The sequence below is a fragment of the Myodes glareolus genome, chromosome 17 (genome assembly GCF_982192425.1).
Source record: "Myodes glareolus chromosome 17, mMyoGla1.1, whole genome shotgun sequence".
Lineage (NCBI taxonomy): Eukaryota > Metazoa > Chordata > Mammalia > Rodentia > Cricetidae > Myodes > Myodes glareolus.
Genome location: NC_142042.1, coordinates 52,529,467 through 52,543,231, shown reverse-complemented (window position 1 = coordinate 52,543,231; position 13,765 = coordinate 52,529,467). Strand labels below are relative to the sequence as shown.

At 38.9% G+C, this 13,765-nt stretch overlaps 1 protein-coding gene across 9 annotated transcripts in view; it reads left to right on the top strand.

Moving 5' to 3' along the window:
- Positions 1-13,765, top strand: part of St7l (suppression of tumorigenicity 7 like) — a 76,881-nt gene that overhangs the window by 53,880 nt on the left and 9,236 nt on the right. For 8 of the 9 annotated variants that reach the window (XM_048442305.3, XM_048442303.3, XM_048442302.3 and 5 more), the window contains one exon: positions 1,786-2,146. In XM_048442305.3, coding sequence (XP_048298262.1) covers positions 1,786-1,964 — 179 coding nt within the window. In that variant the 3' untranslated portion in view covers positions 1,965-2,146. Of the gene's footprint in view, positions 1-1,785; positions 2,147-13,765 lie in introns of those variants that run through there. The other variant, XM_085677879.2, reaches the window with a different exon arrangement.

Below are 13,765 nucleotides of genomic sequence, written 5' to 3'. Positions count from 1 at the left end.
GTACTTAATGGTTTTTGTTTTTAATTCTCCTTCAGCCTTGATATGACTTACAGCTTTCTGGAATTTGCTTATAGACTCATAAGTGGAGAGTTGAACTATTCCCCCTAGTTCATATAGCTATTCTGTCGTCTTTTATGCCTCCTGATAAATTTTTCTTTACAAGCCAGTGATGAAATTTGAACTTTTGTTCCAAGGGAGTGTTTCTGTACTAGTCAGTCATCCATTATATTGATGTATTAGCCAAACGTTGACTGACAAGTGAATCTACAGAGCAATCGAAAAAGAAATAATTAGGTCTCTCCTACAATATAAAAGTCTCATATTTTAGGAAGTTTTGCTACTAAAGCTGTTCAGTCTTTCTATCGTAAAATGAAAACAATACTACCTATCTTCAGGTTATTTCAAAAATTAAATGAGAACTTTAAAAACCATAAATGCTTTAGGGTTTAGCTAATACTAATTTTACTGTGTTATTCCTCACCTTCTGAAATACCAGAGTTTGTTTCTCTGTTTGCTGGAAGTAGTTGTCCACTCATGGATGAGGGGTAGGGCAGAAGGGATTGCTGGTTCTTTGGTGCTGAAAGAGCAACACTGACAGCTTTTAATGCTTTTAGTTTTTACCGAGTTGAGTGCTATTGTGCTTTTACATGAAGTATGGCTGGAGGCTCTAGAAATCTGAATTTTTAAGATGAATTTAAGTTTTTTTATATGTGCTTTCTGGGTATAGTATAAGATATATAAAATATTGTGGCTATTGAAGGAAACTTGGGTATAACCTTCTCTGTTAATAGTTATGTTTTTAAAAATTGAAATTTATAGCTGACCTTGGTTCAGCATGGAATTAGTCATTCCTTACTGCTGCAGGATATTACATCAGGAATTCCTGGGTTGATGTCCTAGCAGTCAACTTTCTGACCAATGAAGTCTTCACATAGCTCTCGTTTGAAAGGAATTTATTGAACACTTACTGTGCATTGGGCACACGAATAGGTTTTGCTCTAGATCATTTGTTATCCAAGTACTTTGAATAATATATAAGTACTTGAATAAAATTGATAATGAGAAATGAGACAAACATTAGAAAAATAATACTCAAATGTATAAATGTGATAAAATAAGGCAAAGAACTTCAACTATGGCCGGAGCCTTGGCTTCCTAGTTCTGTTTCCATAGCACTTGGTGAACTGTCACGCATGGAACATAGTAATAATTGAGTAAAATTATTAAGCAATGATTCTGGGAAATTCCCCAAGACATGTCTATCTCTTTATCTCTACACTACTTGCTGAGCTTTCAAAGAGCAAGAATTAATAACAACTCACATTTATTAAGTGCTTACACTGTCCTTCATAGCAGCTCCATAGCAACTTCTACAGGGTTAGTGCACAGCTCATAAGTGACAAAGCCCCCTCAGCATGACTTTATAGTTCACGGTCTTTCCCACGAGGCCGTCCTGTTCCCAGACCCCAATGCGGTCACCTGACTATGCAGATATACTGAATAGCTTTCTCTTACCTTTGTTCTTGTTATTTTTTTAACCACATTTTAAAAATATTTTTTATTGATTTTTATTGAGCGCTACATTTTTCTCTGTTCCCCTCCCTGCCTCTCCCCTCCCCTTCAACCTCTCCCAAGGTCCCCGTGCTCCCAATTTACTCAGGAGATCTTGTCTTTTTCTACTTCCCTTTAACCACACTTTTAATTTTCAAAGCTAGATTTAACTTAAAAATATTAAAATTGGTTTGTACTGAAATAAAACTCACTCTTACCAATTTTCCCTTGCAGCTTTTCATCATGTTTCTGTTTATCCAAAAAAGGAGCTTCCTTTCTTCATCCACTTTACAGCAGGACTCTGCTCTTCTACAGCAATGATAGCGTTTCTCACGCACCAGTTCCCTGAAGTCATGGGTGTCTTTGCTAAAGCCGTGAGTATGATCTCAAGGACTTGTGTGGAGTATTTATAAAACACCACGGGAAAGCCTCTCTGGTGTCTGTGCTAACCTACACGGACCATGAAAGATGCTCACAAACGGCAAGAACTGCTCTGTAATGCTCCTACCGTAAATATGTCAGCCATGAATTCTGCTGATGTCAACTTACTTCTGTTACTTAAAAGTTTAAGAATACAATGCTATAACATTATAAAGTTGGCCTTTGTAATTACTTTTGGTGATTAAGACAGCATTCCTTACCAACTAAAGAGTAATCCAATTTTTCTTTATCTTTAGTATATTTTCTTTGGTATTTAAAACTTTACTAATTTTGTGAACAAACTTTTTGATTTTCCCATTTAAATGAAGCCACGAATTCACAATATTTGCTGATTTTTAACTCCAGAGTAAAACTGTGGTAGAGAATAAGGATATAGAAGGCACACACAGGTGGGACACTTGTTCTGCATGTAGAATATGCTTCTTGGCTCAAAGGTTCTCCCAGGTTTTGTATCTGCATTCTTTTATTGACCTTTTTCCAGTCTTAAGTATAGAACTATATGTCAGCCTTTATTTTAATTTTAGCCCTTTAATTTTGAATTCCATCCCTATTTCCTGACAGAGGACTGGTTTGTTTGTTTGTTTTGAGGCAGGGACTCTCTATGTAGTCCTAACTGTTCTGGAACTCACTCTGTAGACCAGGCAGGCCTCAAATTCACAGAGGTCTGCCTGCCTCTGCCTCCCTAGTGCTGGGATTGCAGGCATGTGCCACCATTGTCTGGCTGATGACTGATACTAAAATGGTATCTTTTCATTCCTCTACACAGATATATTAATATCACCAAATAATTTTCTTTTAATAATTTTTATTGTAAAAGTGCACATTTCTTGGGGGTTGGCAAGATGGTTCAACAGGTAAAGTACTTGTTGCTAAGCTTAATCTAAGCAATCTAAATTCAAATCTACATAAAGGTAGAAGAAGAGAACCAAGTCTACAAAGTTGTGCTCTGACCTTCATACATGTAATGACGCATGTGCCTCTCCCATTATATAAGCACAATAGTAATAAATTAAGCATAAGCAAATAAATAAAAATGCATATCCCTTTTATGTCATAGCATATTCACCAAATAATGGGTTAAAACACAAAAGAAAGTATTTTTTATTATATTCTCAAACATAAGACATGCACTGAGAGTCATAGAAGAATCAGTTTACTTGGTAGTATATTTTCTATATCTATGTGCTTCCATTATAACTACTTGTTTTTCTCATAGTTTATTTTAGCCAACAGTGGTGGCACACACCATTAATCCTAGCACTTGGAAAGCAGAGGCAGGCAGATCTTTGGGATTTTTGAGGCCAACCTGATCTACAGAACAAGTTTCAGGGCAGCTAGGGCTACACAGAGAAACCCTGTCTTGAAACAAACAAACAAACAAACAAAAAAGAATAGTTTATATTTTGTGTCATACAGATTAGTTAGCTCTTATGGCACCCATGCTATGGACACTGGCTCATTCCCTGTTTTCCCTGAAGGTCAACTATATAATGTGTTAAGATGCCACTGGCTGTAAGCCTAGGAGTCTGAGTATGCATTTGATTTTGAGGCAGTCTCCAAAATGAATGACTTCCCACTGCTGCTCAGGGAGTACAGATGTGTGAGGTGCAGATTGACCATTCCATTTCCTCTTAGTGTGGGAAGGAAGCTTAGTAATAGATTTTCCTGTTGATTATAGTGGTGCTGCTGGGAATGAGTGCATCTCAAACTCTCATGCCTCACTATGTGAGGAGCATGGAGAAAATGGAACAGAAAGGGAATCCTATCCAATTAAAAGCTAGAAGAGAAGAAAAAGAAGTGGGGGGGGGGCTTTAATCCATGTTTTTAAAATACAGACAGGCAACGAGAGATGGTTCCTGAGTTTTTCTCAAGACAGTGGTGTAGGAAGGAAGAATAGAGCAGGAGAGCAAAGAGAGATCCAGAATCTAGAGTAGAGATGTAGCTCACCAGTGTATTTCCCTCAAGTTCTGCCCAAAATGACTGTGGAGTGGACTCCAGTCTCTATCCATAGTGTTCATATAGTAACTGCCTTGGCTGAAGAGGTCACTAGTGGCACCAGAAAAACTTTAAGGTTCCTCAGCATTCTTAGCAGAGACTGGAGAATGAAGAATGACATAGTTTAGTTTAAAGTAGATGTTTCTCTCTCTTTCTCTATCTCTCTCTCTCTCTCTTTTTACCAAAAGTTACTAATATATTATTATTCTAGTTGATGAACAATAAACATTTATATACTGTATTTGTATAGTTGGTATATATAATATTTAAAAAATTGCTAAGAGTGGACTTTTATAGTCACATTTTATCCCTAAGGCTTTTACATGTGTGTTTTCAATTTCTAAAAGCCACATACTTACTGATGGAACCTGTGTATCAGTCTGTGGCATGCAGTTATTCCAAAGACAGGTCCTGTGTAAAAGCTAATGGATGTGAATAGACAGTCTGCCCTTATAATATACAGTGCTTAAATACTTTGACAGCAGACATGCAGGAAAGAGCTAGAGGCTCCTCTTCTAGTTCTTCACTGTAGCAAGCTTTCTTGGACCACCAGCCCTCAAATCATAACACAGAGATTTATTGTTAATTATGAATGCTCGGCCTCAGCTTAGGCTTGTTTCTACCTAGTTGTTTTTTTTTTAACTTAAATTAACCCATTTCTATTTATTTATATGCTGCTTCGAGGCTCATTTATCTCATCTACTGTACTGTTCATTCTGCTTCCTCCATGTCTGTCTGTCTGGCTCCCTGCTGACTGACCAGCTCCTCTTTCCTGTCCGCCTGCCAGCCCCATCTACCCATCCTTTGCCTAACAATTGGTTGTTCAGCTTTTTATTAGACCAATCAGGTACCTTAGGCAGGTAAGGGAAAACAGCAACACATCTTTACATAGTTAAACAAATATTCTATAACACTCCACCACTTCATAAAAATACGTTGTGTACTCTAGGAACACCACCCTCCTCTAGGAGTTTGTTAAACATGCACAGCTTAAGGCTTTACTGCAGACCTCCTGAGTTAGAGTCCGTGCCTTCCTTATTCTACATGCATATTTAAAGCTTGAGAAGCCTTGTTCTACCCTATGAGGGATTTGGAACCCTAGGCTAGTGGGCTGCCTTACCGGAGTGAATGGAGAAGGGGCAGCATTACAAAGTGGTTATGAGCAACACTCTGGAACCACTCTGCTTTGCTCTGGACCCAGCCCTGACTCTGAACTGTCTTGCAGTCTCACATAAGTTAGGCAGTCTTCTCGCTTAACTGTAAAGTGAGAAGGAGTACTACATAGTTTGTGTTGGGGGCAAAAGAGTTTAATATATATCAAGTGTTTAGAGCTATGTTTTTCCACAGTAAGAAGTAAGTGGATATTGTTCCTCTCATTGTCATCATTGTCACCACTAAAGAGGGGCTACAGTGGAAAAACCTCTCTCTGTACATTTGGAGGATAATAATAAGCTCACAATGAGTTTTTCCACAGTAGTTGAAGTATAAGTGATAGATGGATGTCATTTAAATAATTAAGTTATGCAATTGATACATCATGTGTGCGTGAACCACAAAAAGAAGAAAAATGTTTCCATTTTCTGGTACTGCAAACTGGTTTGTAGGACATAATGTTTTGGCATGTTATAAACTGTGTAAGGATTTTTCAGTTGGCTCAGATCTATAATGACAATATAAAGTAGAAACTGATGAAATATTCTTTTCCTACTTCTTAATAAGGCAAAGCCACGTAAAAAAACTTATCAAATTATTATTATCTCTTCATCTTCCTGCCCCATTACTGCTCCCCCCTTTTGTTAGAGATGGGTCTCACTTTGTTGCCAGGGTGGGTCACAAACTCATGGGCTCAAGTGATCCTCAAACCTCAGTCTTCAAAGTATCCATGGCTGTAGGCATGTGTCACCATGTGTGACCAAATATAAATATTTTGTTATTACCATTTCATCTTCTTTCTCTTGTATCTTTTTGTTTTAGCTCACATGTTAAAGCAAATTCTATTTGAATTTCTTAAGATACATTTATTACAAAAATGTGTTTTTATAACGCCAGGCACTGGAGATTAATGACTTGGGGTTTTTTATTTTTGAGGCAAGGTGTTGTGTATAGCAGGTGTTCTGGAACTCACTATGTAGTTAAGGATGACCTTGAGTTCTTAGGACTTTGAACATGGCAAACTAGCCCTCTACAAACTGAGATACATTCCCAGCCCTAAGATTAATGATTTTTAAAATTCTCACTGTGTATCAAATTTAAAGAAATGGATGAGGATGAATGAGCTAGAATGATTACTGGTTTTAGCACCCTCTCCCCTTTTTCATGGTATAAAGCTATGTGGATTCAGACTTAGTTTTCAGCAAGTTAGGATATTTTTCTCCAGACTGAGATGAAAACCTCATCTGACATTATGCACAGAGCAATGAAAAGGTTGCATAAATCCCTGAAGATGTGGAATGTACTGATACCAGAGCTGATATTCTCCAAGGCCAGGATTCCTGAAAAAGGAAAAATTGCTTTTAAGTGGTAGGTCATTTTCTCACCTGCCTTGAAGCCTGCTGGGTTAAATATGAGGGTTCAAAGAAAGGGTAGCCAGCAAGCAGCTCTGGGAATCTGATTCTCTTATCTGAAAGGAGTGTCTTTATTTAAGAACAGCACTGCTCTCCCCTCAGCGAGCTAGTCTCACCCACTCTGGCCCCTTTCAGTTCCACTCTGCAGAAAGAGCTTGCTTCTTAGCCAGGCTTGGAGGCTGTTATCACAAAAGATTTAAAGACGCTCTGCGGGGATTTCACCAGCTTCCTGATGGATTCAGACCTGAAGCTGTGGCTCCAGTGCTCTGCATCAAGATAACGTGTTTGAATGCCAAAGCTCCACATTGAGTTTTAACTAAATAGGATAGTCACTGCGATGCTGTCAAAAAAGGTATTAGGGCTAAGGCAAGAACAACAACAACAACAAAAGAGTACCAAATAAATTTGACTCTGTTGAGTTTTGCTGAGCGCACGCTGTAGCTGTGCTAGTGGGAGCAGACCTTGTCTCCACATCCTCCACTAATCTCTATGTGGGAAAATGTTGTTGGATGTACAGAGATGAATTTCAGAGCAGCTCATAATTGGCTGGCTCCACCGTAGCCAAGGCCTTACAGTCTGCTTGATTAATTCTTTAAGGACTACATTAGCCAAGTTGCATGATTTCCAAAGATATAGAAGGTCAGTTCTTACACTAACAAAGGACCCCTCCACAAAATGCCTCACTGGGGATTCTTCAGGCCCTGCCTAAAAATAATTAAAAATTTTCTTCCCAAATTAAATTTTTAAAAATAATAAGCACACACAAATGCCAAATATCTTTTAGTGAATAATGAAAAAAACTTTGGGGAAGGTTTATCTACTATCTCTCATTATTTTCCCCCAGGGCCAAAGATTAATTTAAGAGCTAGGAAGTTGATAAACAATTATAGCCATATTAGTATATAACATAAAAAGATATGTCTATCTTGAAAAGTTCTTTGTTTTTAAAAAATCATCATAACTAGTAAATGTGAAAGTTGTTCATAAGTGAAAGAATATTTCTCACATTTGACCTAATTAATGCTAAAAACCTGTAATTTCTCTTTGTTTAATATATAGAATTACATTCAGAATTGTGACTGACAGCTAGGGATATGGCTCAGTTAGTTAAGAGTGCTTGCTTAGAATAAACAAAATGCTGGAATGGTGGTTGTAATTCCAGCACTTGGGAGGTAGAGGCAGATGGACCAGAAGTTTAAGGTCATCATAAGCTACATACCAAGTTTGATGCCAGTCTGGGCTACATGAGACCCTGCCTCAAAAAAGAAATGAAACTGACAATGTAAATTTCTTCACTTATTTGGAATTATTTTCTAAATATTTTAAACTTATATTCCTGCAAAATAGTGTTCTGCAATCACACTAACCCTGCAGTAATGTAGCTGAGGCATTCCCAGAAATTCTAAAGGTAGCAGAATGAGCTTATGGTATGACAGGTCAGGTTTGTTTGTTTTTTTTAATTTTTTTGCCAGTCATGTTTGGTCCTTTCCTAAGTCTTTGGGCTATCCAGACTTAGATATTCATGAAATTTCATGTATTTTTTTTCATATTTTTCAAGTGCTGAAATCTTTCAAAGTAGGAAGAAAAGAATAGCAGAACAATGTGGCACTGCCAGATGACTTCCTCAGACCTCTCTTGAAGCTTATGGAAAGCACCCTTTTTTCTCTTTGTATATGCCAGAGATTCTCAAAAGCTCTCCCTGAATATTTTTGGCAGTATATTTAATTATTGTCTCAATCAAAATGAGTCTCGGTACCAAAGTATAAGACATCCTGTCACTAATATATTTACTGGTTAGTCGGTTGTGTGTCAGTCCATGGATTGGTTGCTCAGCAGTCTCAGAAGACTTGTTATTAACATTAGATGAACTGCGTATCCCACACTCATACTGTGTGCATGGGAGTTCAGTCTAGAAGATGTACGTATTTGTTGCTTTTGAAATGGTTTTTGTCCTGCAGATGCATTAAAGTTCTTTAAAGGGAAAGAATAGTAGGATACAAAGAAAATTACAATACTGAGGAATATTTTTTAGCTTTTTCTTCTTGAGTTTCATGACCTTCCCTGTGTTGACCAAGGTTTCTGTCCTACCCGGTCCTTCATTCGTTCAGCCCCAAAGGAACACACAGAGGTCTACATTAATTATAAACTGGTTGGCCGAATAGCTCAAGCTTTTCTTATTAACTAATTCTTACATCTTGTATTACCCCATTAATCTTGTCTGTGTTAGCCACATGGCTCGGTACCTTATTCAGCAAGGCAGTCACATCTTGCTTCTTCTGCATCTGGGTGATGGCTGCTCTGAAACTTCTCTCTTCCCAGAATTCTCATTGCCCCACCTCTACTTCCTGTCTGGTCACCCTGCCTATACTTCCTGCATGGCTACTGGCCAACCAGCGTTTATTTAAAATGCAAGTGACAGGGTACAGACTATTGTCCCACAGCATCCCTGGTGAATCAAATTTCTAATATTTAAAAGAACTAAATTAGTAAAATTATTTAAGATTTTTAAACACTTTAATTTTTAGATTTTTTTATTTTTAAAAACTTTATACTTGTTATATTCTTATTAGAAGACATTAATTTATAGTGTTATATGGCTGGGAAACTTGAGTCATGAAAGTTAATTACCTAAAATTTCACAATGCATAGGACAGTCTTTTACTTTTAGTCATGATATATATTTTTGGTTTCAGTAATATAGTCTATGCATAGTGTTTTATATCTATAATCTCAACCTTCAGGAGGCTGAGACAAGAGTTGAGTTCAAGGCCAGAGTGGGTACATAGTGTAACCCTGTCACACACACACACACACACACACACACACACAGCACCTCACAACTTACATCAAAACAAGTAGAAAAGAATAAGTTTCGTACCAAGCAGAGAACAGAGTGGTGCCAGCGCATTGATGCCCACCTTTAATCTCAGCACTCGGGAGGCAGAGGCAGGCCCTCTGTGAGTTCAAGGACAGCCTGGTCTATACAGTGGGTTCCAGACCAGCCAGAGCTACACAATAGGATTCCATTAGGAAACAACAAAAGACAAAGATGGAGATGGCCAGATGTCTTTGCTAGAGAAGTCTTCCTATAAGGGTTGAGTATCAAGAAATTTTTTAAATTAAAAAGCTGATGTGGATTGCCAGAAAACCAGGAAGGAAGTTTAGATTCAAGAAATGCTTACTGTAAGTCAAAGCTGCCTGGGAACCCTGTGAGTTTGCTAGTAGACTCTGATGCTTTAAAGTAAAGATTGCACACTTGCTTTTCCAGCTTTCAGACTTCAATCCTCTTCTTGCTAATTAATTAATTAATTAGCTGCCTAAGAGTGAAGAGTGCTGTTTGTGTATTATTTATACCAGGTATGTAACTGAATGAACAACCGCAGAGTCTCTGCTTAAAACAGACGGAAATATAAAGGAACGCTAGCCCTTGGCTTATAATTATTGCAAAAGGAATCTAATGAACTCAGAGTAAAAACAAATTTTGGAGCTGTTAATTTTCGTAGCTCAGTACTAGAGCATCTATCTTCCCAAGTGTGAGGTTCTAGTTTAGGTTGCCAGCAATCTTCCTGATTCAGCCTCTCAAGTACTAGGATCAGCCTGTGTTTAAGATGACACACACATACATACACACGCTCATGCATGTCTACATGCTTGGGATCAGGACCTTGTTCATTCTAGAGGAATGTTCTATCATTGAGCTACTCAGCAACCCTAAAAAAAGTTTCACCACAAATTGTAAATAAATGCATATCTTATATTTCAATATGAAACTTCTCTCAAAATCAAATTATAAGTTTGTGCAGGATTATGAGGGTAAGTTTAGCTGAGCAGAATAAACTATTGGTCTAAAATATCCATAACTTTCTCTTTTGCTGAAGTGGGGGTTTTAGGCAGCAATTAGACTTCTGATAGTTTTATCAGTGGATGTGCCCCTTACTGCTGATGAGGAAAGTTTGTGTTTTTGAGTATTTACCAATTTAAAAGAGGAGATTATTTGCCTGTAATAATGTTAAGATTGCCTTAGGGGCTGGGTGTTGGCACCCACCTTTAATTCCCGCACTCAGGAGGCAGAGGCTAGAGGATCTCTGTGCATTTGAGGTCAGTCTGGTCTATATGTGAATTCCAGGACAGCTAAGGCTAAGTAGAGAGACCCTGTCACAAAAACAAACAAACAAGATTGCCTTAAGGGGTTGGCAAGAGAACTCAGCAGGTAGAGGTGCTTACTGCACAAGTCTAGAGACCTGAGTTCAATTCCAGGAACCTTTGTAAAAGAAGAAAGAATGGCGCTGACCCCACAAAGTTGTCCCCTGACCTCCATGTGTGCACTGCTGGGGCATACACACATGCATGCACACATTCAATCATAAATAATTTTTAATATAAAAATAGACATAAATTTAAAGACTATCTTGGGTCCATCTTGGCAGTAAGGAACTTCAAGGAAATACATTACTTGGGTTTCACATGATACTCAGCAGTTAAGGGACTTTATTATGAGAGTTCTCTTCATGCTGAAACTCCAAGCATTCCAGAGGTAAAATGTGTATGGGTGTCTGTGACCAGTGTGATAAAGAAGCCACTTGAGAAGTTAAGACACATTCAGGAGCATGCTGGCCCTTGTTCTCCTCTGTTCAGTGTGCTCTTGTCCTCTTTTCTTTCTGAAGCCAGAATTCAATCTTTTTCTCCCAATAGCAGCCTCATTACAACTAAATTTTAATCCTCAATGTTGTTAGACTCCTATCCAGAGTACAGCCACAGCTGCTCTTGGCGGGCAAATGCATTGCTGTTTTTCCCTCAGTCACAGCGAGTAGAAAAATGTTCTCTGGCTGGAGTGTGGATGAAGGCACTTCACTAATCTTATACATAATTCATCCCCTGTTGCTGGGGTACTCAAAGTTGAAACTCTGCCCTCTGATAAAATTCAGCTGGATTTTTTATTTACTTGACTCTGATCCCTTTGGGGGTTTCGCCTTTACTGGGAGACCAGAGACTCTAATTTAGCTAAACCCTGCCTGTGAAGACTATTCTTATTCATTTGGTCTTGGTCTATTTTAGCTATTGTAATACCACCTTTTAAAAACAAAACAAAAACTACACTGGAACATGCAGTTCAGAGAGTCCTGGATACCCTGAAAAAAAAGCTTTCAGTATCAGCTTGTTGAATGGAAGAACTCCAAAAGGCTTATCTTAATTTGTTTTCAAAGTTTAGACTTTTAAAAAAGCCTCAGCATTAAAAAGAATATGCTAACTATTAAGCACATTATAAATCTTTGAGTTTCAAATTCATTGCATTAAAGTATCACTACTAATGGATTTGTTTGTTCATTTTTGTTTGGTGTTTTTGCGTGTGCTTATGTGTGCAGTGTGAGTGCCTATCATGTGCACATGAAGCCAGCTGTCAACATCTGTTGTCTTCCTTTGTCACTCTTCGCCTTGGTTTTTGAGACAGCATCTCTCACTGAACCTGGAACACACTGATTGGCTGGACTCCTCTGTCCCTGCCCTCCCAGAACTGGGATTATAAGCACACAGTGCTGCGTCTGGCTTTTTATGTAGGTGCTAGGAATTAGAACTCAGGGCTTCTTGGTTATGCTGCAAGCACTTTATGAGCTGGGTCATTCCCATCAGCCCTTGTTAAATCCTTATGCAATAAAAAATATTTATCGGTTTCCTTTATGAAGTATAAGATACAATTCTTGTTCACAAATGCTCATAGTCTTGAAGTAGAGGGTTAAGCAGGACATGAAGATGTGTAAGTGTGAGGTAGGAACTGTTGCCACAGTAGAGAGTCTTTCTTCCCTCCCTCCATTTATTTTTTGAGACAGGGTTTCCCTTTGTAACAGCCTTAGCTCTCCTGGAACTTGCTCTGTGGACCAGACTGGCTTCAAACTCAGAGATCCGCCTGCCTCTGCCCCGAGTGTGAGGTTAAAGGCATGCGCCACCACCCGGCTCATCCTTTCATTTTAATATGTCTTAGGTGACAAGTTATTTCAGTTGCCTCCAAAATAACTGCAGAAGTCAATCTAGACTCATGGGAGGGCCCTCCTTTCTGTATCCATCTGGCTAGAGTCCTTAAGTCCAACAAGATGAAGAAGTATCTTTATTCCCTTTCAAAGATGTAACATGGAATATTTTCTTCTTTATACCTCACTGCCTAAGTTCATAGCTTTATAAGATAATATTTAGTATAATCTCTGTATAAATCGTTTAGGAATTAACACAAAATGAAGAGCTCCTCAATGACACATTTAAGAAAAGTCTCACCTCCTAGTCCCATGGTAACTGCCATAAAGCTCCTATCCCATATTTTTCCTCTTTTATATTATCTCAGTCCCAATAGTGACAGGTTACCAGTGGCTGAAGGACGTCCCAGGTGAAAGTGAAACACTGCAGTGTCCTGGGAGCAGACTAGAGTAGTGAGTTAGAAGCGGTGCCTTGGTTTTTGTGTGTGTGAGGAAAAGGGCAGGAGACAATGCCCTACATCTCCCAGAGCTCACACGTTCACTGTCTAACCCTGCAGCACTACCCATAGGCATGTGCCATGCACATTTTAAAAACCAGACAGAAGGACACTGGGATGCAGCAGTAAGTTCCTGTTGTGCCCTCTTCCAAGCTGAGTGTTGTTCAATTCTGAATCCTTCGCAAGTCTGTCTTTCTAGGGGGACCTCCAAGATTGTTTGCTTTGCAACTAAGTGAAAATAGTTCTTTTGAGACAGAGTTTCTCTGTGTAGCTTTGGAGCCTGTCCTGGAACTTGCTCTGTAGACCAGGCTGGCCTCTAACTCACAGAGATCACCTGCCTCTGCCTCCTGAGTGCTAGGATTAAAGGCGTGCGCTGCCACCACCCAGCGAAAATAGTTTGTTTTTAATTTTTATTTGCATTTTATGTCCATTGGTGTTTTGCCTGCATGTGTGTCTGCATGAGGATGCCAGATTTCCCTGGAACTGGAGTTACAACTGTGAGCTGCCTGTGGGTGCTGGAAATTGAACCCAGGTCCTCTGGAAGAGCAGCCAGTGCTCTTAACTTCTGAACCATCATCTCTCCAGCTCCTAATATTGTCTTTACTGTGCTGCCCCAGTCGACTAACATGCACTAAATAGATCCCTCAGGTTATGACCTTAGGGTGTTCATGTTTTGAAACAGGGTCTCACTGTGTAGGCCAGGCTGACCTCAAATCCCAGTCCTCCTTACCTCAGCCTTCTGAGTACTAGAATT